At 39.5% G+C, this 23,763-nt stretch overlaps 1 protein-coding gene across 6 annotated transcripts in view; it reads right to left on the reverse strand.

Annotated features, from left to right (window-relative positions):
• The window catches only part of rbfox1 (RNA binding fox-1 homolog 1), a 433,204-nt gene that overhangs the window by 267,082 nt on the left and 142,359 nt on the right, over positions 1–23,763 (reverse strand). For 5 of the 6 annotated variants that reach the window (XR_014623865.1, XM_084370875.1, XM_084370874.1 and 2 more), the window contains exon 2: positions 9,948–10,241. Coding sequence is in view for 5 of the 6 variants with exons in the window: in XM_084370875.1 (XP_084227001.1) it covers positions 9,948–10,241 (294 nt within the window). In the remaining variant the exon portion in view is untranslated. Of the gene's footprint in view, positions 1–9,947; positions 10,242–22,633; positions 22,721–23,763 lie in introns of those variants that run through there. The other variant, XM_084370876.1, reaches the window with a different exon arrangement.

The following is a 23,763-nucleotide window of genomic DNA, read 5'->3' on the forward strand; positions in this document are numbered from 1 at the left end:
CCGCTTTTAAAGCTTGCAAGGCGTCCGTGAATTTAGCGGCACTCAAAGTGTCTGCCTCGATCCTAGTCACTTTACCATTGTTACCTTTAGCCATGCTTTTTGGAGAGTCTGGCTTTGAGTGAGTAGTGCTAGTAGTCTTTGAAGCTTCACGTCTTGATCAAGAATCAGTCATTTTCAGGCAGGATATGGTGCAAACATCAACTTAAACTTTTAAAAGTATTATATGAGAGGTATTTCGCTTAAATATTTGTTACACTGTGCTTTATATAAAAATCTAATTTGCACTTGGCTGGAGCTCACGGAAAACACGTCTTACTCCATGCGTGCGCACTAGCGCGCCCCCCTATTCTGGAGAACATTAGTTCCTGTCCTGGTTATAAATTAAATTTAGGGGACAATGAATGCTTTCCTGTTAATGAGGCATCTTTGCAATTCCTTTTCAATGTAAACATTGTAGCCCTTGGGGGCTAGCGTTAAATGGCATACTTCCAGTTTTCTCTGAAAAATAGAAAACCTGTGTTGACAGCATCTCCCCACTCATTCAGACTTGTTTAACCTTCTGCTTTTGTTTATTTCTCACTGCAACACATTACTACAGCAAGCTATTGCACCATGCTAATCTCCATTTTGTGTACGTCTGCTTGCCCATAAGATCATGTGAGAAGGATCACATGTGAGCTCAGCTTCAGTCTGCAGAGCCATGTTGTTTGCTGTTTATTAAAAAAGTATTCATGTTGAACATGTTGCGTGCGTGCTGCACTTCCCTGCTCCCTGAGCAACAAACGTGCTAAGTGTGTAGTAAATCAGATGAACAATCTCGAGATATGCAAATGACATACAGTGAGATTCCTTGCTTTATAGATACATTAGATAATATAAAGTGTTTTTTAAGGTCTGGGACATGGGGGATTTGATCACTCAAATAGGTCAAAAAGCACAACCATTGAAATGATTAGACAGTTTGAAAAAGTTCAAGAGAAAAAAAAAGAGTTCATTTAGATTATCTAAACCTTCTCATTTGGCAGTAAGACAAAGCTGAGGAAGTGGATGGGTCCGTGAAGTGTAAAAGCTCTTTACAATAGACAGTTTTGGTAAATTGAGTAGATTTAGGGGGACATGTCCATTTCACTTCACATCCAATTTTTCCCCTCAGTTTTACATTTTTATGTTGATGGAAGACAGGAGGTGATAAAAATGTTGATATTTTCATCTGAGTAGTCTAGTTATTACCATGCACCCAAAGCATGAGCTTGACAAGCATGTGCAAGTGTTGCAGCAAATGCATTGCAGCTTGTTTTGCCCTGGGTTTTGCCTCTTAGTGGGGTCGGATGCATGTGTATTTTTTCTCAGTCATTTCAAATTGGTGTTAAAGTTTGGTTTTAACTTCTAAGTTGAAGTTAAGGGTCTATAGAACAATTTGAGTCCGAGTGTCAAACACACAGATAAAAAATGGCCTCTAGGGGGCGCCGCAAAATATGTAAACTGCTACAACTTTTGATTAGATTAACCAAATTTAACATATGAGGTATGTATGGATTCAGAATTAAAAGGAGAAACTGGTATGCTAAGCATTTGGTGACCAGATTAAAAATAAATACACTTTTAGCCCAAAATATTAAATGGACACAAGCGAAATTATGCTTTTTTAAAGATAAAGTCTGAAAATATCCTCACAGTTGCTAAGGAATTTTACTTTTTAATGTTATTTCATTAAGTCAAGACTGTGTGGTGATTAAACTGAAATTGAAATGCTCCTCACTCTTCTATTCTATGCCCTAGGGGGTGCCGCAAAATGTACAGCCATAATCTTTGTATGTATGGATTTAGGATCAGGAGTCCCAACTTTTTTTCAATCAATCAATCAAGCCATCAAGCCATCATTTTATTCACAAGACATTTTCACAAAATAACTTTATATCTGGAAGAAAGTAAATCAATAACAATAAGAAGAGAAACAATAGTTTTTCTGGCATTCAAAAAATTAACAGAGGACCATAGGGCTAACATTTATTCTGAGACCTTCACTCTACAATGATAACGATGGTTTACTTCTTTGATTTATTCTGTCAGTCTTAGAAGTTCTGACATGTGCACTTGCACAGACGTGTGCACTTTAACTTCGCCTTCATGCACTTGCACCGAGAACTGGCAGGTCGACTTGTACAAGTACTTGTACAACCGCACTTCACATCTAGTTGGAATACGTCTTTGGCAAGTGGTAGCGTTGTCCAAATGGGAAGAAGTTTGCTGTCCTCTTCTTTCCACCCATGGTCAGTGGGGTTGTTGACAGGCATTGCTGACCTAAATGAATGAATAAATAAATGAATAAATAAATGCATGATTTTTTTTGTGATTATATAGTACAATACTCGAATCCATACAGGTGCATACTTACATGTGGGCTGTCATCCAGATGCTTGCTTGGAAGACACTCCTTTTGAGATGTAGATCCAAAGCATCCATTGTTGGGGGGATTCTTTCAACATCCCTCATCTTCTGTGAGAATAGCCTCATTTGAAGAAGATCAACATCATTTTCCTCATTTGATTCACTGGAGTACAGCCTACAGACAAAGTTTATTGCAACTTCTTTCAGCCTTGGAGAGGTTTGGAATGGAGTCTCAACGATAGTTGCGAACTCCTCTGTCAAGTGTGGAACTTCGTGCATCAATTTGCAGCAGGATCGCTTACCCCGGAACTTGAAAGAAGATGTGCTGTCTGATTCAGTGAATGTGTGGAAGAGAGCCATGGCTTTACATGTTTCTGTGCCCAGTTTTGTGGCGAGAGTGTTCAGGGAGATCATTCTTGATGTCTTTCCAGTTTTGTAGCAGATCCAGATTTCTGCAGTTGCATTCAAAGCCTTGATATGATGGAAATTACTCAGCAGGATTACGACAACATCTGTGTCTCCAGTATAGACCATCCCAACTGATCCCAATCTATAAAGCACAGGAGGAACCTATAAAGCACAGGAGGTTGGCACCCTGGTATAACTCGGATACCCGCAAATTGAAGCAAACATCACGGAAATTTGAAAGGAAATGGCGTTCCACCAACTTGGAAGAATCCCGCCTAGCCTGGAAAGATAGCCTTAAAATATATAGGAAGGCCCTCCGCAATGGCAGAGCAAGCTATTACTCGTCATTAATAGAGGAAAACAAAAACAACACCAGGTTTCTTTTCAGCACTGTAGCCAGGCTGACAGAAAGTCACAGCTCTACTGAACCATGTATTCCTACAACACTCAGTAGTAATGACTTCATGAGCTTCTTTAATGATAAAATTTTAACTATTAGAGACAAAATCCATCATCGCTTGCCCTCAACTGGCACTATTGTATCTTTAAACACAGGAACCTCAGAAACAGTTGTAAATTCTGACTTATATTTAGACTGCTTCCCCCCCCTCGACCTCCACCAACTAACTTCGATGGTTTCTTCATCTAGACCAACAACTTGTCTCCTAGACCCCATCCCAACTAGGTTGCTGAAAGAAACTTTACCTTTAATTAGCACATCTCTACTAGAAATGATCAACCTGTCTCTATTAACAGGATACGTTCCACAGTCCTTTAAACTAGCTGTAATTAGACCGCTCCTTAAAAAGCCTGATCTTGATCCAGAAGCTTTAGCCAACTATAGACCTATATCCAACCTCCCTTTCCTCTCCAAGATCCTTGAGAAAGCAGTCGCCAACCAGCTATGTGACTTTCTTCATAAAAATAGTTTATATGAGGATTTTCAATCAGGTTTTAGAGCACATCATAGCACAGAGACGGCACTGGTGAAAGTTACAAATGACCTCCTAATCGCTTCTGACAAAGGACTTGTCTCTGTCCTGGTCTTACTAGATCTTAGTGCTGCATTTGATACCATTGATCATCACATTCTACTACAGAGACTGGAGCACTTAATTGGCATTAAAGGACCCGCATTAAACTGGTTTAAGTCCTATTTATCGGATCGATTTCAGTTTGTACATGTTAATGATGAGTCATCCCTGTATACCAAGGTTAGTCATGGTGTTCCTCAAGGCTCCGTGCTTGGACCCATACTATTCACCTTATATATGCTCCCTCTAGGAAATATAATTCGGAAACACTCCATAAACTTTCATTGTTATGCAGATGATACACAGTTATACCTATCAATAAAGCCAAATGAAACTAATCAGCTTACTAAACTCCATGCATGTCTCAAGGACATTAAGACCTGGATGACCTGCAATTTTCTGCTGTTAAACTCAGATAAAACCGAAGTTATAGTACTTGGTCCTAAACACCTTAGAGATGCATTATGTAATGATATAGCGAGTTTGGATGGCATTAACTTGGCCTCCAGCACCACCGTCAGGAATCTGGGAGTTATCTTTGATCAAGATATGTCCTTCAACTCCCACATAAAACAAATTTCAAGGTCTGCATTTTTTCATCTACGTATCATTGCAAAAATCAGGCCCATCCTGTCTCAAAAAGACGCAGAAAAGCTAGTCCATGCATTTGTTACTTCCAGGCTGGACTATTGTAATTCTCTATTATCAGGCTGCCCTAACAAGTCTCTAAAGAGTCTCCAGCTGGTCCAGAATGCTGCAGCACGTGTACTGACAGGAACTAAGAAAAGAGATCATATTACTCCTGTATTGGCCTCTCTGCACTGGCTCCTTGTAAAATCAAGAATAGAGTTTAAAATCCTTCTCCTCACTTACAAAGCTGTTAATGGTCAGGCACCATCATATCTCCAGGAGCTCATACTACCCTATCACCCAACTAGAGCATTACGCTCCCAGAACGCAGGATTACTTGTAGTTCCTAAAGTCTCCAAAAGTAGAATGGGAGCCAGAGGCTTCAGCTATCAAGCTCCTCTTCTGTGGAACCATCTTCCTGTTTTGGTCCGGGAGGCGGACACCCTCTCTACCTTTAAGGGTAGACTTAAGACCTTCCTCTTCGATAGAGCTTATAGTTAGGGCTGGGCCAGGACCAGCTCTTAGTTATGCTGCTATAGGCCTAGTCCGGGGGACAATGACACACTGAGCTTCTCTCTCCTCCCCTCTCCTCTCCTCTCCATCTGTATACATTATGCCTGTATACATGCCCCATCTCTGCATGTCACTGACTTACTTCTTCCCCGGAGTCCTTGTGCTTTCTAGTCCTACAGGCTCCCATGGATCCTGGCCGCGCCCGGGTCGTGGATCGTGGATGCGCCCACTGCTATGACCCTGCCTGATCGTGGATGCGCCCACTGCTATGGCCCTGCCTGATCGTGGATGCGCCTACTGCTATGGCCCTGCCTGATCGTGGATGCGCCTACTGCCATGAACCTGCCTGACACCCACCACTACTGTTGCTAATATTAGTCACATCTCTGTTACATACGTTCCACTACTATTATTGTAACTACATACCATCCTTACCATTAATCACTACTACTGTTATCACTAGTAATCACATTTCCATGTGCATTTCATTATTATTGCTGTAATACATCTTTATGTACTTTCATTCCTGTCAACCATCCATTATAATTGAATACATTGTGATCTCGTTGATCTGCTCTGTACATGCGACATCTATTGCACGTCTGTCCGTCCTGGGAGAGGGATCCCTCCTCTGTGGCTCTTCCTGAGGTTTCTTCCACATTTTTTTTTCCCTGTTAAAAGGGCTTTTTTTGGGGCAAGTTTTTCCTCACTCGAATCGAGGGTCGAAGGACAGAGGGTGTCGTCTCTGTACAGATTATAAAGCCCTCTGAGGCAAACTGATTTGTGAATTTGGGCTATACAAATAAAATTTGATTTGATTTGATTTGATTTGATGCTGTTTGGAGGGCATGGAGAAGATGCACTAGGACACGAGTGTCAGCTTCCTCGTGGTTGCAATGATCCATTGGAGGACTGTTTCCCACATGGTGGACGCAATCATCTGCTGTTATGAAGACATCTTTGTCATCTGGGAACTGTCCATTTGTTACAAGCGCAGTTGACAGGAATGAAAACAGTTCTGTCTTATTATCCTCATCTGCCAGAAATGCCTGCCAATCTCTTGGGACTTTGGCAGTGCCAGAGATGCGTTGTTGGGTGCCTGATCCTCATTTTTCTCTTGTTCCTCCTTTGATTGTCAAAGCACGATACTGGTCCCAGACGATGTCCACTCGTGTTGATCTTTTCAAGTCACGTTGAACTCTTGGGCGAAGACCTTGTCGAACTGCCCAACTGGTGCTAGCAAAATGACTAATGTTAATGCTAGCTACTGTTTGGATTTATTAGCTACTAGCTGCTGTTGATATTTCACAATTTATCACACATTATTTGTCTGTACAAGTTCATTAAAAACATAACTTAGCATCCAAACGTGTTCATTGTGGTTTTCTTACCTTCAAAATACCAATATTGCCAGAGAGAAATTAGCACAGATGCTTGATTGTCAAATGAAGGGAAATGTGTCTGCTAGTCTGCCCTCTTGTGGCAGTAGATGGCATAACTCTACCATAACCTTATTTTTCAAAAATCACAGTTTTATGTATATGGATGACAGCAGCAAAATGATTAAGAAGTGCAACAATAACAAAAGGCCTGCAAGTTGGGTGCTTCATATCACATAGGCTATATGCAGCCATATTTGTGTATGGGTATCCTAGCTATTTTTGTGCTATAGGGATATTCTAAACACCAATCTTAAATCCAGTTGAGTCATTACACAGCCTTTATTTACAATAAGTTTAAAAATCATGTTTCATAGCAACTTTGAGGACATTTCCAGACTTTATCTTCAAAAAAAGCACAATTTTGCTTGTGTCCATTTAATATATTTGGCTAAAAGTGTATTTATTTTTAATCTGGTCACCAAATGCTTAGCATACCTGTTTCTCCTTTTAATTCTGAATCCATACATACCTCATATGTTAAAATTGGATAATCTAATCAAAAGTTGTAGCAGTTTACATATTTTACGGCGCCCCCTAGAGGCCATTTTTTATCTGTGTGTTTGACACTCGGACTCAAATTGTTCTATAGACCCTAAACTTCAACTTGGAAGTGAAAACCAAACTTTAACACCAATTTGAAATGACTGAGCCTTAAACGACCCCACTATCTAGGCTACACTCAGGCTGCCCTAACTTGTTAATGGATGTCTGAAAGGAATACCTCCAGAAACTTCTCAGGGCTGATAAAGTTTCCACCACCATGGTTTTCAGTTAAAAGAAATCATTAAACTCTATTTTTAATTCAAAGTTAATATTTTAATATTTTAATATGAACTTAATTAAAATATGAATCCAAAATAAGTCAGTGAAGGACATATTTGTTGTAAAGATGAAAATACATTATCATTTTCGAAAACTAAACACAATTTAAAGCTATGGTCTACAATTTGAAATTTTTTTTCATTATTATTAACATTATTTAGATGGTGGTTATGGTCCAATAGTACGATCTACACAATGTGAAGCGTAAAAGGAACCAAATAAATCCATTCTGTCTAGCGCCTGCAAAACTGAAAAGAAATTGACTAATAGGAGCCATCCCGTCCGGATGGCTCCAATTGGATCAATTTTCCGATCCAATCCCCTCGCTCACTCTCCTGCTCCTGCTCACGTCTGGTCCCAACCCACTTGCGCATTTGAAACTACAAGCGGGCAGGTTTGTTTTGCCCTGAGCAGTTCAGCTGCCTCTGCTTGCCCCACCGACAAAGAGTCAAAGAAAGAAAGTCTGTCACTGAAAAGACACAAAGCGGAGATGTGAAACAAAGACGGCTCAAAACGAATAAACATTGGGTCATTATTTGAACGGTGGCGAAACGTCCATGAAGATATGGACCCGATGCTGATACAGCGGAGTTTCTGTTGAGCAGGTCAGGTTTCGTCTTTATTGTGGATGTTGTGACACAGATAACTTTATGGATTATATGGATTATCATATAGGCGTTACGATGTGTGTATTTGTGTGTCTTCTCTGTCATAAACAAGAGATTACAGTTTACGGGGCACGTTTGTGTCACGGTCTGGTGCTACTCAGACAACAGCTGGGACACAGCTGGTCCGAGGCTCATGTAGGTTTATTTTTCAGCCACAATGTGGAAGCGATCGTTGTGATTAAAGCTGACGGCAGCATCTGTTAGCCTCTGTCCCTCAATAACTTTTATGAGTGGCTAACGTAGCTGTAACATGCTAATGACTTTACGCTAGCTTGGCTGTGGAGCTTAGCTGTGGACATTGTAATGACTTACAAGATTTATGTGAGTTTCAACGTGCATTGTAATAACTTTACCTGTGAATCCGACATCGTTACTCCGCATTCAAAGCTGGCTCCGTATTTGGTTTCTGCCAGCCGGCTTGTTGCTCTTGTTGCTTGTTGTGGGGGGGTGTTGCGGGAGGCTCCGAGGGGAGGGCAATACGAGCTTGGAGGGGAGGGATTAAGGAGCACAGAGGGAGGGGTGTGTGTGGGGGAGGATGCTTTTTTCAAATCTTTCTCAGATCGTAGACCAGAGCTTTAAGTAGGGTAACTGCATATAGCAGAGATTTACACAGAACTTCTGTTTTCTTTTATTATAGTTCACATAGATGAAGATATAAAACACTACAACTATATACATCATCATTTTTTAAGCGCTTGATGAATTTAAGTGCACCTGTAATAGAACACCTTGAATGTTAAAGATTAATTTATTCAGTTTTTATTATTTAATTCCATGTGTCTTCAGTCTGTACCCCGCCACACACAAACACACAAACCTAACTAACAACTGAAGAGGTCAATTGCCAGTGACTCCCAAATCAACATATGTTAGCATGACTGTTGCAGCAACAGGCATACCAGACCTTCCTCGTCTGGTCGCAGTTTGGTTAGTTGGCAGTTTGCACCTAAAAATTATTAGATTTAGGAAAACATCCTTGTTTGGCTTAAAATATAATGTAACTTCAGTTAAAAACATACCTACATTACGTTTGTAACTTCAGTTGTGTTACGTATGTGACATAACTTGGATAAAATAAGTTAGAAGGACTCACCATTTACTTTCGCTTTCACGCAAGATATGAACAGCGGTTTCCTGGGTGAAAGTCATGTGCTTGTTTGACCTGACACAGACCTCTTCCATGCAGGCTTTGCTGGTCTCTTTATTCTACTTCTCCTGACTCCATCCTTTGCTGCCATATTCATTACTACCACTAGAGGTTGCCGCCTACATCAAATGTAAATATGGGCTATTTTAACCCGCAGCAGGCAGCATCTACCCAATGTAATGAAAAACAGTAATGACCACTAGCACAGACACACAGCTGCGAGTGAAGGGATCAGTGTATTTACCGGGGAAAGTAGAGCGGAGGTATCCCCACCGCTAATGGCTGTTTGTTTTACAGACCAACCGCAACAAAAACACAAACACAACCAAAGAATATATGGTTCATGCAAGTGCCGTCAGATATAGTTGAAATTCTCGCATCCACAAAGAAATATGTCAGAAAATCTTTTATGCTGCTGTGATTTTTTGTTTCACTGTAAGCTGCTGATGAGGTAACAATCACAGCAGAGGGCACAGCAGGGTGTCACTCCCAAGTCCCTCTAGCCACATCCTTTCCAGCATCAACCCTATCCCATATCCACTTTTCCTCATGGCCTTGTGCGAGAGTAAAGTGTTGCTGGAGAGCATTGGCTCCTCTTAGTTTGGACTTCGCTTTTGTAACTCAGCTCTTTTTGAAGCAACCTTTTGGAACAAAAGGTATTAGAACATTTTGTAAAAGTCCATTCCATTACCCCCCAAAAAGTTCTCCAAAAAACACAATGTTTCAGTTTGATCTCTCTCAGTCGCACATGTTAAATAAGCAAGATACAACACGGAGAGCAGAATTTAATTGTTTAAAATGAATAATAACTTCAAAAAAATTGGAACAAAACATTAAACATTTACATCTAGACAGCTATCCAACTTAACCACCAGTTTCTCCCATGATGCCTTACTGTTGCTGTGCCGGTGACCGTCTGACTGCAGGAGTCTGACCCGCTCTGCTCGCTGTGGCTCTGTGGGGACTGGTACATGTTGAGCTGATGCTCACTGACTGAGGCCTGGATTCCGGTGTAGTCCTGTGGTGCTGCTGGGTGCTGGTGTGGATGCGGGTGGGAGTGTGGATGTGGATGGCTATGTGAAGCTGTGAACTCGGTTGGAATGCCGTTCTGGGGAGGGGGGGCAAACTGGGCTGATGGGTAAGCCTGGGCAATGGATGGATCCGGAGGTGCCGGTGTGTCCTGGGTACCCTGTATGGACAAAACAGATTTACTTTTTAATTTAGAAGGCCATTTCAGTATTCAATTATTGGAGATTTTGCTCACTTCCTGCAATCTAAAGAAGGTTAAATTCCAGTTCTCTCAAGCTTTTACAGAGGAACAATAGAGGCAATCAAGAGAAATCATCAGAAATGTATTAAACAAATTTATCTGTCTTCTTTTCCAGGCTTGAGAAATAAAGCTAGCAGTTTTAAACACACTGAAATTAAAGAACCACTCCAGCTTCTGTTCATCAGAGCACCAAAATATTTCAGGCTTTTGTCCACAGATTTCATGAAATAATACCTCTCTCAAATCGTCATACTTTGTACAATATAAAAGGAAATGAGACTCACTTTCTACTTCATCTAGCTCACACATTTCACATATTCTATTCTCCTCGGAATATTTTTAAATCAACCAACCTCAATGGCCAGAGGAAGAATACCAGATCTCAACTGTGCAACTAAAGATCTTTGACTTCTCTGTAAACGTGATGTAACATATAATTCAGGTCCAAAGTTAGATTTAATCTGCATGTATGTCCTTAATTTTGGTTTTAATAGAACATTGTCAAACCATTTCTCTTCAAATTTCAATAGAAGCTTATTTTAAATGGAGTTAACACTACAAAACAAGTTATTCCTGTAGATATACACCATATCCACCTCCTCAAAAATGGAGTAAATTTCTAGGCGGCTGCATATATGAAAAAAAAACACCTAACCCCGAAAAAATTCTAATAAAAGGTTTCTCAGCTGTTTTTTGTAGTATTAGGTGTCCTTAATAACATACTAAAAGTTTACCAAAGTTTGACCACTAGAAAGGTGTAATTTTCAAGATGGCATCCAAGATGGGCAGGAAGCCTTTAAAATATCCTAACTCCTTCATTATTTGACCTAGCCAAGTAATCTTGGTGTCTAACCCCATGTTTTCTGGGTCTATGAATCCATTGGACTTGTCTAAATTGCACTGGCATGATTAGACATTTATGGAATGCATGATTTTGTTAGATTACTGTAAGGTTTGTTTGGGGTGAACCAGAGATGTAAATGATTTAGCCTATTATTGTGATAATCACTATAATCAACCTCTATGGGATGAAGAGTGTGACGACTAATGTTAAATCTAATGAAGGTCACAGTGAAAAAAAGTATTAAAAAATTAAACCAAAATTCAGAGGAAACAATTGAAAAAATATAAAAAACAAAACGCAAAAAAAAATCAAAACGCATTATGAAAAATATAAAATATATATAAAAAAATAAAAAAGGGGTTAGCAGTACTGAGCCTTCACGTGGCAGCCCTGTTTTTTTTTTTTTAAGAGTTATTTATTGACAATGCACAAGGTACATTGGTCATTTTTTATAGTGTAAAAGATAAAATGACAAAGACGAACGAGAAAAAAATACAAAAACACAAAAACACATAACACAGTAACTTCACTCTTGCAATTTAAACGCCCCACCCCCCCACCCCAGCCATAGATTGGCACATTTCACAACACTCGGTCCTTATTAGAGATAAAGAAAAGGCCAAAAAAAGAGACGGATACAAGAAGTAGATATGCATACTTAACTGAGAGGGTTAATTGATGGGAGAAGTGCTAAAAATGAGCCAAATATTCTATTATGTGTACAGAATTTTCTCTGGCGTGCAGTATGATGAAAGGGTGATGAAATATTTCTTATGTTTAGTTATCTTAAGCATGTTGACATCTCCCAAAAGCCAAATTTTCTGATCTCTTGGAATTTCGGTCTCTATAACGTCTGAAACAGTGGCTGTAACAAACTTCCAAAAGTCTTGGAGGTCTAGGAGGAATACAAAGGTGTAATGGTGATTTTAAGGAGCTTACGGCCGCCATTTTGAAAATTGGGCCTTTCTTGGAGTCAAACTTTGGTAAACTTTTAGTATGTTTTTAAGTACATCTGATACTACTGTAAACCACTGAGATACCTTTTGTTAGAATTTTTTCCAGGTCAAACCACATTTGCAGCTGACTATTCTTTTGACCAGGGAGAACTATGTAATTTACTCCATATAAATACTTTTTTATTTATTCTATCCTCTGCCATTTTGTTTAGTCGATTCCACAGTCGAATCATTTCACATTTTCATTGTACACATCCTGGAATCCAGCCCATATCTCCCTCCATTGCTGGAATTGGCGCAAATCTATGAACACCCAAAAAACATCTTATAGCTCTATTCTGTATAGTATCTATAGCTTTGGACTCTTTAAATCCCCACACTCCTGCAGCATAATTAAGTATGGGAGAGACGCATGCATCATACAATTGAGTATATGTAAAGTAACCCAAATCATTACAAACTTTCATTTTATTAATAACTGATCCCAAAGCTCTCCCAGCTGAATCAGCAAGGCACCCAAAACCAGTTTCAAGCGTCATAAATTCATCAAGAAAGAAACCTAAATATTTATATGAGCTAACATATTCTAAGGCGACTGAATCAAAATAGAATTTTTGTTTACTTCTTTTCATGCCTTTGTTTCTAAAATGTATTATCTGTGTTTTGCTCTGATTTATCACCAGTCTCCATTTATGACACCAAGAACTAAGCAAATTTAGCATATTTTGTAGATCAGACTCAGATTCTGCCAGTAAAATCATATCATCTGCGTATAATAAAATACCTAAATAAGTATCATACAAACATATACCCAAATTATTTTTCCTAATCTGTAGAGCTAAATCATTCACAAACAATGCAAATAGTGTTGGGGAAAGAATATCACCTTGTTTCATGCCAAAAGGGGTTTCAAACCAATCCGTATACATATCATTGATCTCAACACAAGCAACTGGGTTACCATACAGACTCTGAATAGTTTTGTAGAATCTACCATCCACCCCAACATTATCAGTTTAAAGGCAAGTAAATCTCTATTAATCCAATCAAATGCCTTTTGGAAATCAACAAAGCATGAAAAAGTGGGTTTACCTGTGGCAATTCTGGCTCTAATAATAGTTGACACTGAATGAATATGGTCAACACAGGCACGGTACTTTCTAAACCCATTCTGCTCATCAACAAGACACTGTTTCATTTCCAAATATTGGGTAAGCCTATAATTCAGTATATTAGAATATACCTTATAAACTGTATTAAGGAGACTGATGCCTCTGTAATTAAGAGGTATCCTGGGATCATTCTTTACTGACTTTGGGATAGGTTTTATGATAGATTTATACCATGGTGATGGAATTATACCATACTCAAAACATGTCTGAGACAGACAAAAGAGGACTTCAAGGAGATATGGAGATTTCAGGGCTTCATTTGGGATACCTTCTATGCCAGGTGTTTTCTTCAGTTTTACTTTGTCCAAAGCTTTTTTAACTTCTTCTATAGTAATATTGTAGTGTAATATAACCATATATAACCATATATAAGTAGTTAGTGGATAGTGACAACTGGTAATATAAAACTGAGATGTTAAAGAAACTAATCAAAATGGGAAGGAATCGTAAATGAATGGTTAAGATATATACTACTCAGCACTAGTTGATTAAACATGCACCTATTGATTGAATTGATGATTAAACTACTGTATTGTGTTAACTTGGAATAAAATGTAACCACACATGTAAGAATGACATTATGTAACACACTGTAATAAGTGCAGAACTGAGAAGGAGGAAAAGCTAATGGTGTATTTTCGAAAGAGCCTAGGGTTTTTTTTGAAAACCAAGATGAGCTAATGATATCAGGCACGTCCGCAGTACGGCCAGGTGCATCGGAAAAGTTTGGGACTTTCTGTGGAAAAAACCCAGCGTCAGCAGAAACGTGCAAGAGTTGGGATTGGTTGAGGCCAAAAGGCCATGTGTCTTGTGTTTAAGACAAGACAACAGGGGCGTTAGATCAGATCACTTGTTCATGGACATTGTCTATGTATGATCTCAGCTCTTACTGCCGGCAATAAAAGCTTAACTGCACTCTACTTTGAGGACTCCTGGTGATTTTTTCGGAACCTTCTGATCATCCAAGACTCAAGAAAAGTCGTTATTCGACAATATCCTGATTCAAAAATGTATTTACACTATAGCCTGGCATATCCATAGCCATCTCCATCATACATTTTTAATTACAAACATTACTTAAAAACAAATCATCAAAACCAGGTGGAATAAGATGTCCTGAAAATGTATTTGCAAAATCTGTTTTCCATTTCTCAAGCACAAGCTCTTTTTTATTTTCAGTGTCACCATTATCTAATAAAATCTCCATTGGTATTTTCTATTCTAGTTTCTTAGGACCTAATTTATTAATTTCTTTCCAAAATTATACTTTTGGATGGATTACCATTACATTTTGTACATGCATTTGTGATCCCCAGAAGATGAATCCTAGTGACATTGGTCATCCCTTGACTTGTCATCTAGTACCACTAGCTGGTTGACATCCCTTCATTCATCCAAGCTCCCATTCCGGACTTCTAGCTGCACGGCTAAGTGAGTTAAACTGCTACCAGCAGCTCAAGTAAGCAGCAGGTGTTCTGCCCCCATTTTATTTTGAGAATGAATTTGATAAGTGACCAGACACATTGCACCTTTGATGTTTTTTGCCCCATAAGTCCTATTGAAGGTGATGCTGGTTGGTCTATCCAACACTTTATCAAAATATATGCCATACTGGCAAAATTGCAATGGAATTTGGTAGGTAAATTACTGGTCAAAAATTTCTAAAAACTGACCACAATTTGCTTGATGACAACTTACTGTATCTTGAAGACTAATACCTGGATTTTGGTCAAGTGTTCTGTGGATATTAACAGTGCCCAGAGAAAGAATCCTTTTGTTATTGTTGCCCCATATCAGTGTATAAGCAACAGAAACATTATAATTTAATCATGTTATGGAACTTATTATGCACATCCATGACATTACCTCAGACAATTTTATGTATAATTCCTGCAGTTGGCAAGACTTAAAAGAATAGAAATAAGTTTATTGTTTTTCACTGCAACTAAAACAGTGAGATTGTGTATTTTGAAGTCGTTGGTCACAGCTAGTGGAATTTAAGTCATGTATCACAACATGGGCAATAACAGATGGATACAATAACAGATGGATACACTAAAACATTGTTTTCAGTTTTAGAAATGTCTTCCACAATTATACTGCAGATATATTGTAGAGCGTAGTTGCCATAGACCGACTTTTTTTCAAAGACCCCTACTTCCAACTGTAAAGAGACTGTAAGTTGAATGAACTCTACCCTATTGCATCACCACATGCACATGCATAGGTACTAACAAATACAAACAATAATCCATAGGGAAACATTCTTGAAAAAGCTGCCCAGTGTAATAAGGATGGCAATTTAGCCATCATTGCAAGAGCAGAGTTATCCACTCCATTATAAGGGGAACTTTATATCACAGACTCACTGACTGAATGACACAATAAACCACATGCGTAGAAAAACACCAGCATATTCGTATGGCAAGGTGTAAATGACGTACAGTTTGACCACATTCTAAAAGGTCATCTAGCTCTCCCTCTTCTATCTCAGAAAAGTAAAAATAAGTTGAGGCTATATAGTAGTAAAACTGCCCTTCTCCTTGGGAAATGAGAAGTCCACCAGCTTACATACCTAATGCAGATATCTGTGATTAGATGTCTTTAAACAGATAGAGATCACAGGTCAGTGTGACTTGGTGTATCATGGCACACATAAATACATAGATACAAACTCTTTTTAATTAAAGGATTAAAGGAAGGAATTTCCCTAAATGCACTGACATACAGGAGGACAAAAGAAACACATGTCCTGATTTCCAGTAGTCCCACATAGAGAGGATCTACATAGACCTTAACAACCAACACCCAAGATTTCTGATGACCAAACACAGAAACTAACTATAAAATAACTCAGCAAGGAACTGTTTAGGTCCTAAGAAACAAAAAGACAAGAGTGTTGGTGAATATTATGAGTTCTTGGAATGTGGTTTCAGCTAGCTGTAGCTGTAACAAAGTCACAAAAATAGTGCAAACATTGAGGGGGGGAAATGTGAATGTACCCCCCAAAACTGTGTTGTGTGCAAGCATGTGTGAGTGTGTCTGTGAGAAAGATTACTCCTGTGGGGCATTTATATCTCAGCCGTTGCGAGGGGGGGGGGGCAGCCACATGTAAGAAAAAGAAAGAGAGGGTGAGTGAGGGGGACAGGGATGCAGACAGCGAGTCTTGGCTAAATACTCTGCTGTGTAATGAGAACCACATTTAGAAGACTGAAATATGCTTTACGTGGCAGAGCACTCCACACACATCCCCATGCACACACTCTCAGGCAACTGAAATAATACAGTTACAATTCTGAATAAGTGCACAGAGAGAGAGAGAGAGAGCAAGGGTGATTTTTTTCTCCTGTGCTTCTCTATGTGTTTCATCTACTCGAGAACTGTCTCACTTTTTGTCAAAAGACAGTTGTCGACACAGATTTGTGTCTTGTGTTTAAAATATCCAATGCCATGGCTCCTGCTCCTTTAAAGACTTGTGAGAGCACCATAACATCTTATATTGACTTGACTTACATAACATATTGTATTGTTGCCACATGTCCAAAACTCAGTGGAACTATTTGCCAGATAACATAAAGGGGTTGAAGGTCAATCAGTACCTTCAAAGGAAAGCTATGGTTTAGTACACTTTGGTTTTATTGTCATAGCTCTGGCCATCATTTACATCAGTTGCAATAACATTGCAGTCACGGTTTATTAGTTGTTGTGTAATTCTGCTAACAAACTGACCAACAAATCAACAAACAAATGGACACAGGTGAAAACGTAAGCTCTTTGGTGGAGGTAGGTAACATGGGATCATGGCAAACCTTGTAATAGACCTGTCGGTCCAACATTTTCCATGTAGTGTTTAACCTTGCAACTTTTGAAAAAAACATGGTCTCATTCCCAGTTCAAGTTAGCAGTAACAAACATGCACTTTCAAAATAAAGTCACCAAAACTACTGGTTAGGTTTAGGAAAACTAGATTCAATTATAGCTGCTGCGCAGCGATGGGTCGGGTCCGGGCTATTTTTGGCAAATTTAGGCAATTCTGAGCAACAAACAGGAAGACAAGACAACTGACAACAATGTTCATTTTGAACCACTTGAGGCTTGAACCCACAACTTCTGGAACCAAAGACTGTCATCTATCACTCTGAGCTAATTGGCAAGTGGCAATACAACAGTGGCTTCTCAAATTGAGTAAGCCATTCACTGTTGTGCAGGCAAATTTGAAACCACTGTAAAAAATTCAGTAATCAAGACAAAAATCTGAAAATACACATATTGCAGCATGGAGATGTTGGTAATTTTAATGATGATTGATTTGCTCCATAAGTGAATAACTGATGTTTAGCTATGTCATTATTGCATTGACTCCAATTGTTCACATGAAAGAAAACTGTAAAATGCTGTGAAAAATTCAGTTTTTGAGGCTCAATTTTTGATAAATCAAAGGAGGAGAGAGGAAATAGGTTTAAGAAGTTTTACAGTTTTTGAAAAAAAACTGAGTGATGAACTTCATAATTTTTAATAGGTTTAAATGTACAAAAGTTTCTTCAATATTGAGGCTACAGTTTGATGAAACTTCTGAAGCTGTAGCAAGTATGGTTGATTTGTTACGAATTTTCAAAGTTTTGAACTTTAGACGCTTGCTGTAGCACCACCATCAGGACTATTGGCCTTTGTGCAAAATTTGGTTAGCTTTCATCCATTCCAAGCTATTTGTTTTGATTTAATTTAGCGGCTTGCTGTGATGCCACCATCAGGAAAATTGTCTTGCGACAACATGTTTTGTGTTTCATGTTGAGGACATCTGACATTTTGATCTTGGTCTTGAACCCACAACCCCTGACACCACGCAACAGCTCCTAACTCACTGAGCTAATTGGCTGGAAGTGAGACCTGCTGTGTAGCTTCATTTGTCGACTCAGGGAGTCACTGTCCGGGCAGCTGTTGTCAAGGCAGATTTCAAAAATGGTCAAAATGTCAGAAATTCTGTTACCTGAACAAAAATCTGATAATACATAAATTGCATCTTGACAGCATGGAAATGTTGGTGATTTATTTTTAACTTAAATTGTTTTGCTTCATAAGAGAAAATCTGATGTTTAAAAATGCCACTCTTACATTGACTCCAGTTGTTCCCATGAGAGCAGAATTCAAAATGTTCTCAAAAATTCAGTTTTTGAGATAAAATTCTGAAATTTGCCAAACTCCATCAACCATGACACGAAAATATTCTCAATTTTTTTCAGGAAGATTGAAAATGTATTTAGCAAGAATTTGATAGTATATGTTTACAGCACTGTTTACAGTCAAACATGTTGATGCACTGTAGGCTTAATTTTTGATAAATCAAAAATCCGAGAAACACATTTTGTGGAGGACCGTCTGAAGATGCTCTAGCAAGTTTGGTGACAATTGAGCAAAAATTGGAGGAGGAGATAGGTTTTATAAGTTTTACAGTTGGACTTCATAATTTGTAATGAGTTTAAGTGGACTAAAGTTTCAGCAGTATTGGGGCTACAGTTTGGTGAAAGTTTCAAAACTGTAGCATGTACTGTTGATTTTGTAGGTATTTTAAGAGTTTTTAAATTTAAAACGAGGAGGAATATTGACATGTCCTTGGAATTAAGTAAATCTGGCATGGGGCCGGACATTTCTGTAAAGTTTGGTGAGTTTTCCGAAGTATGACTTCCTCGGAAGAAAGAAGAAAGAAAGAAAGAATTCCTAGGAATACAATAGTGTTCTGGCAGCTTAGCTGCCTGGACCCTAACTAGGAATACAATAGTGTCCTGGCAGCTTAGCTGCCCGGACCCTAATGAATGAACCAACCGATCATCCCTAACCTCCGGACTTTCAGGTTCTTTCCACTATATTCCTTCCTAGCTGTTGTTATTAGCACCTGCTGCTGCTACTGAACCTTCTGGTATTTTTTGCAGTGAGGGGAGGCAATTGTTACACTCACACACTGTCCTCTCGTGAAGTGGTAGGTCTATGCACGCTTTGCAGCGAAGCTGGGCTGAAACAGGTCCAACTGGGCAAGACACAAATCAACTGTTTGTCTATCTGAGCCAAAATGTTGTTTATAATTCATCATTGCACAGGAAAACTGTATGCACACAACTACAGTGAAAACTGCAAAAGATGTTTACATTTGATTTGTCCAACTTCCAAAGCCTCATACATAGAGCCAAAGTCATGACATCACATCCAGGCCAGCTGCTGTAACACAATGCTATCTCTCATTCAGCCTTTTCTTTCATTGCTCTGTCTGAAAAAATTAAACATATTCCTGGGTCTAGGTTACTGTCCATGTTCTAAGATGAATCAGCTCCACAACATGATTGTCATGATTTTAACACATTTACCTTGCGAGCTTAGACAAAACTTCAGCTTCCATGAGGAAAAATTCAAGAATGAAATCAGAGGTTTAAAGACAACAAGGTGAATGTTCTGGAGTGGCCAAGTCAAAGCCCAGACCTCAATCCGATAGAGAATTTGTGGCTGGACTTGAAATGGGCTGTTCATGTCCGATTCCTGTGCAATTTGACAGAGCTTAAGCAGTTTTGCAAAGAAAAATTGAGTCAAATTGCAGTGTCCAGATGTGCAAGCCTGATTGAGACCTATCCACATAGACTCAGTGCTGTGATTGAGGCAAAAGGTGCACCTACTAAAGACTTGAAGAGGGTGAATACTTATGCAATCACTTCTTTACACACATAGCTACTGTGAAATCAAATTTGTGTAAACATTAGTTATTGAAAATGCTTTAGATAAATGCACAATATGTAATGTATGACACTAGGGGTCTCAAAAGCCGTTCATTGAGTCTTGTTGAGCTCTGAAGGAGAGACTTGGGTGCAGATGCAGATCTGGAACAATAAACACCCAGGGTCACATTGGATTCTGCTCTGATCCGGAGCTGTTAGCGACAGGAGGGGAGCTCAGAGATTACTTATTACTTTTAGGATTTATGGATTTATCTTCAGTCCTGTTTATCAACCTGCATCCATATCTGAGTGTTTTTTTATCATGTTTCCTGTTAATCTAAACATGTATCTGCCAACTGTTTATCATATGGATGTTGTTATAATGTGTTCTGATTGAGATCCTGACCCATCATACATCCTGGAAGTTATGAGTTATGTTTTACACTCTAAATTCCTTAATTACATAATCGCGATCTGTAAACAGCGTACCCTGTCTGTATGAGGAAAGAATGAGCTTGCTGATTTTCTAATTTTTCCTTATGTTATTTAAATATACATTTTGTACTATAACTTTGGATTTGAAGTTTAAATATTGATCTAATAGTCATTGATGAGTAAGTTTAATTGATGTTGATATTTGTTAATCCTTTTGTCTATAACAGGCTATTTCATTTAAGTTTAATACTCTCGGTACTGTAGCTTTAAGAGGCAGCAGCCTCGTACTCTGGTTCAAGAGCGGTCATTGACCTGAGTGTAGTGGACCCAGACTAGCAGTGGAGACACACGGTTTTCTTACTGTGTCCTGTCCTGTATTGTTTTTATTACGAGAAGGCCAAGTTTATGGATAATTGAGTGACACTTGTGGAATAAAGGTTTTCTTTATTTTTTCAACATTACCTGGACATGGAGTGAATTATTAAGAACAGTGCCTGGACATGTGTAAGCCATGAATACCAGCTAGTCAAGATTTGCCGATACACTGTCTGTTCACTGAAGTTTAGTCTGGAGGGCTGACTGTCGTGGGGATTTTTTTCAATACAAGTTGCCAGAGACAGTAACTACAGCAACACAATAGTGGAAGGAGACAGTTAAAGTTGTTAACGGACGCTGTTTTTTTGGCAGAACTGTGACAAAGAGTTGGTAGGACGGACAGGATAAGGCTTTTCCACGTATAAATGCAGATTTTTTTTCTTCATATAAGATGCTGAAGACTATCTGTTACCGCATTACTGTTGTTTGGTCCTGTAACACTCCTTTGTGGGTTGAAGTGTGGGACATTTCTCTTATTTGATGAGTGAAGCATCTGTTTAGCTGTCAGACTACACACCATCAGACCGACACACTCCTTTACCACGCTGTCTGCATTTCCATTCACACAGATGCTGCCTTGCCTCTGTTGCGGCTCTGATACTACCTCCAGTTCCGCTCCCATTCTGCCTCTGTAACTTTCACACAGACAGTATGGCGGAATATTGGTGTAAGAGTTCTGCCTTGTAAGGGCAGTGTGAATGGGGCTTAAGAGGAGAGGGGGAAAAGAAGAGAGGGAACCAGAGTCTCTGGTGAGTGCTGAGTTAAGTGATTGACCTGAATTCAAACACACAGACACCAATACCCTCAAGGCGTGCCATTGCTAGCTATCTTGTGGCTAATGTACAGTGAAATAATCTGGTTGATGTGAATAAACGCTTGTCGGAGTAACACAAATAAACTTATCCTGTGGTCAAACTCACTTCACTGGTGGTGAACAACTACCATTGCTGATGAAAATCTAACTGACAAGACACAAATGTTCACAGACGAGTTGATGTTTTAGTTTTTATTCCATTGTGTTTGGACTTCCCCGACTTGCTTCCTCACTCTCTGACTTTCTCAACCAAATGCAGCACATCACTAACTTAAAGGTCAAAGTAAACTTGTGGATCCCTCTAGGTTTTAACATTTTGCATTTGAAATAACATTTGAAATAATCTTATATAAAAACATCTTCAAGATGTTTGTCTTGTGTTGCTGTCAAGTTGGCTACATTGATATAACTCTCAGCATGCATGTGAGTATTGAAATTAAAAAAATAATATGGCACTATTTTGTGAAATACATGTAATACATTGTGCACGTTCCCTTACACAAATGGAAAATGATTATGATCCTTCTCTCACATTCTCTCACCCCCTTCCTCTTCCCTCTTCCTGCTGAACAAACACAACAAACCTTTTTCCAGCTCACAGGGTTTTCTTGGTGTCATTACCAAGAGAGCTGTAGCCACCCCCACCCCGCACCCCCCACTCTCTCTCTTTAATGCGTAAATTCATCAACTCTTGCTAGCTGCTACCAAATATGAGAATGAAATAATGAGGTAGAAAGAAGGAGATGCATGCACACCGACACCCACATAAACAGAGCATGCATCCCTGCAAACCCACATATAGTGCATATGTGCACACACACACACACACACACACACACACACACTATCTCTTAAGTACCCACGTAACCCACAAAAGGAGCATGCAGCATGCTGCCTTCTGCAGTCACAGCATAAATGTAGCATAGAGCGAGAGAGCTAGTGTAAAAGCAGTGATGAGGAGAGACAGAGAGCGACAGAGAGAAATGAAGGAAAAACATTGTATATTCTCAGAAGTACCTGCTCTACCATCTTGTCTCAGTCTTCCTCCATGCACATCCAGCTGTGTTATAAAGTCCAGCCCACCAGTGTCTGCCTCCAGCTAGGATCAATTATGGATGGCTTTGTGTGTGTATGTGTGTGTGTATTGGGGGAATGAGCAGGAGGAGGAGGAGGTGCCAATGTGAATGAAAGCAGCATTCCCCAAAACTGTTTTTACCAGTCTCTTCTTTTTTCTTCTCTCACAATCACGACTGCTTTAATTTTTCTGAATTATTCTTCTCCTGTTCCCTATTTTTTGTTCTCTTTTCTTTTCAGTTCTTCCAAGAAACCACATGGCCACCAGCACAGCAAAACCCCTGTCCATATGCTTTAGTGTATTTCCTGGTTCAACTTTTATTCCAAAAAAGGGGAATCATGCAAATGCATATCATGATATTTTTAGGCCACAGTGTGCTTCCTGCGTTGTGGCAGCAGTTTGTGTTTGGCCCTTTCTGTTCACAGCCAGCTCCACAAATAAATGGTTTTCCTAGTTCCTAGCCCTACTGAACCCTATCCAAAAACTTTTGGATGACCTGGTCTGTGAGCCAGGCATTTTCACCCAACATCAGTGCTAACATCAATAACGGTATCAGTGTGCTTCAAATAAAGGTTTTGTGGTATCAGTGAACAGTGTCTGAATCAGGGTTTATGTTAGCCAGCTTTTTGCTGGTATCACTTGTAATTGTCCAGCAGATCTGGAGGGAAATTAAAGGTCTCCAGTAGCATATAAACAGCACACACAACATACACATACAACATAAACATATAACATAAACAGGACGATAAAATACTCCTCCGAAGAATCGCCACCTTACCGTGGTGGAGGGGTTTGTGTGTCCCTGTGATCCTGGGAGCTATGTTGCCAGGGCATTAGCTCCTGGTAGGGTCTCTCAAGGCAAATTGGTCTCAGGGGAGGGACCAGACTAAGAGCGGTTCAAAAAGATCCTATGAATCGGCAACTACAGGGACAGAGTACCTTGCCCGGTATGGGGGCACCGGGGCCCTCCCCAGGAGCCAGACCAAAGGGTGGAGCTTGCCAGTGAGTGTCTGGTGGCCCGAAAGGACAACTTGGGGCCGCGCCCCTGTGGACTCACCACCCACAGGGGAGA

This window comes from Pagrus pagrus (genome assembly GCF_965226575.1).
Source record: "Pagrus pagrus genome assembly, chromosome: 13".
NCBI lineage: Eukaryota > Metazoa > Chordata > Actinopteri > Spariformes > Sparidae > Pagrus > Pagrus pagrus.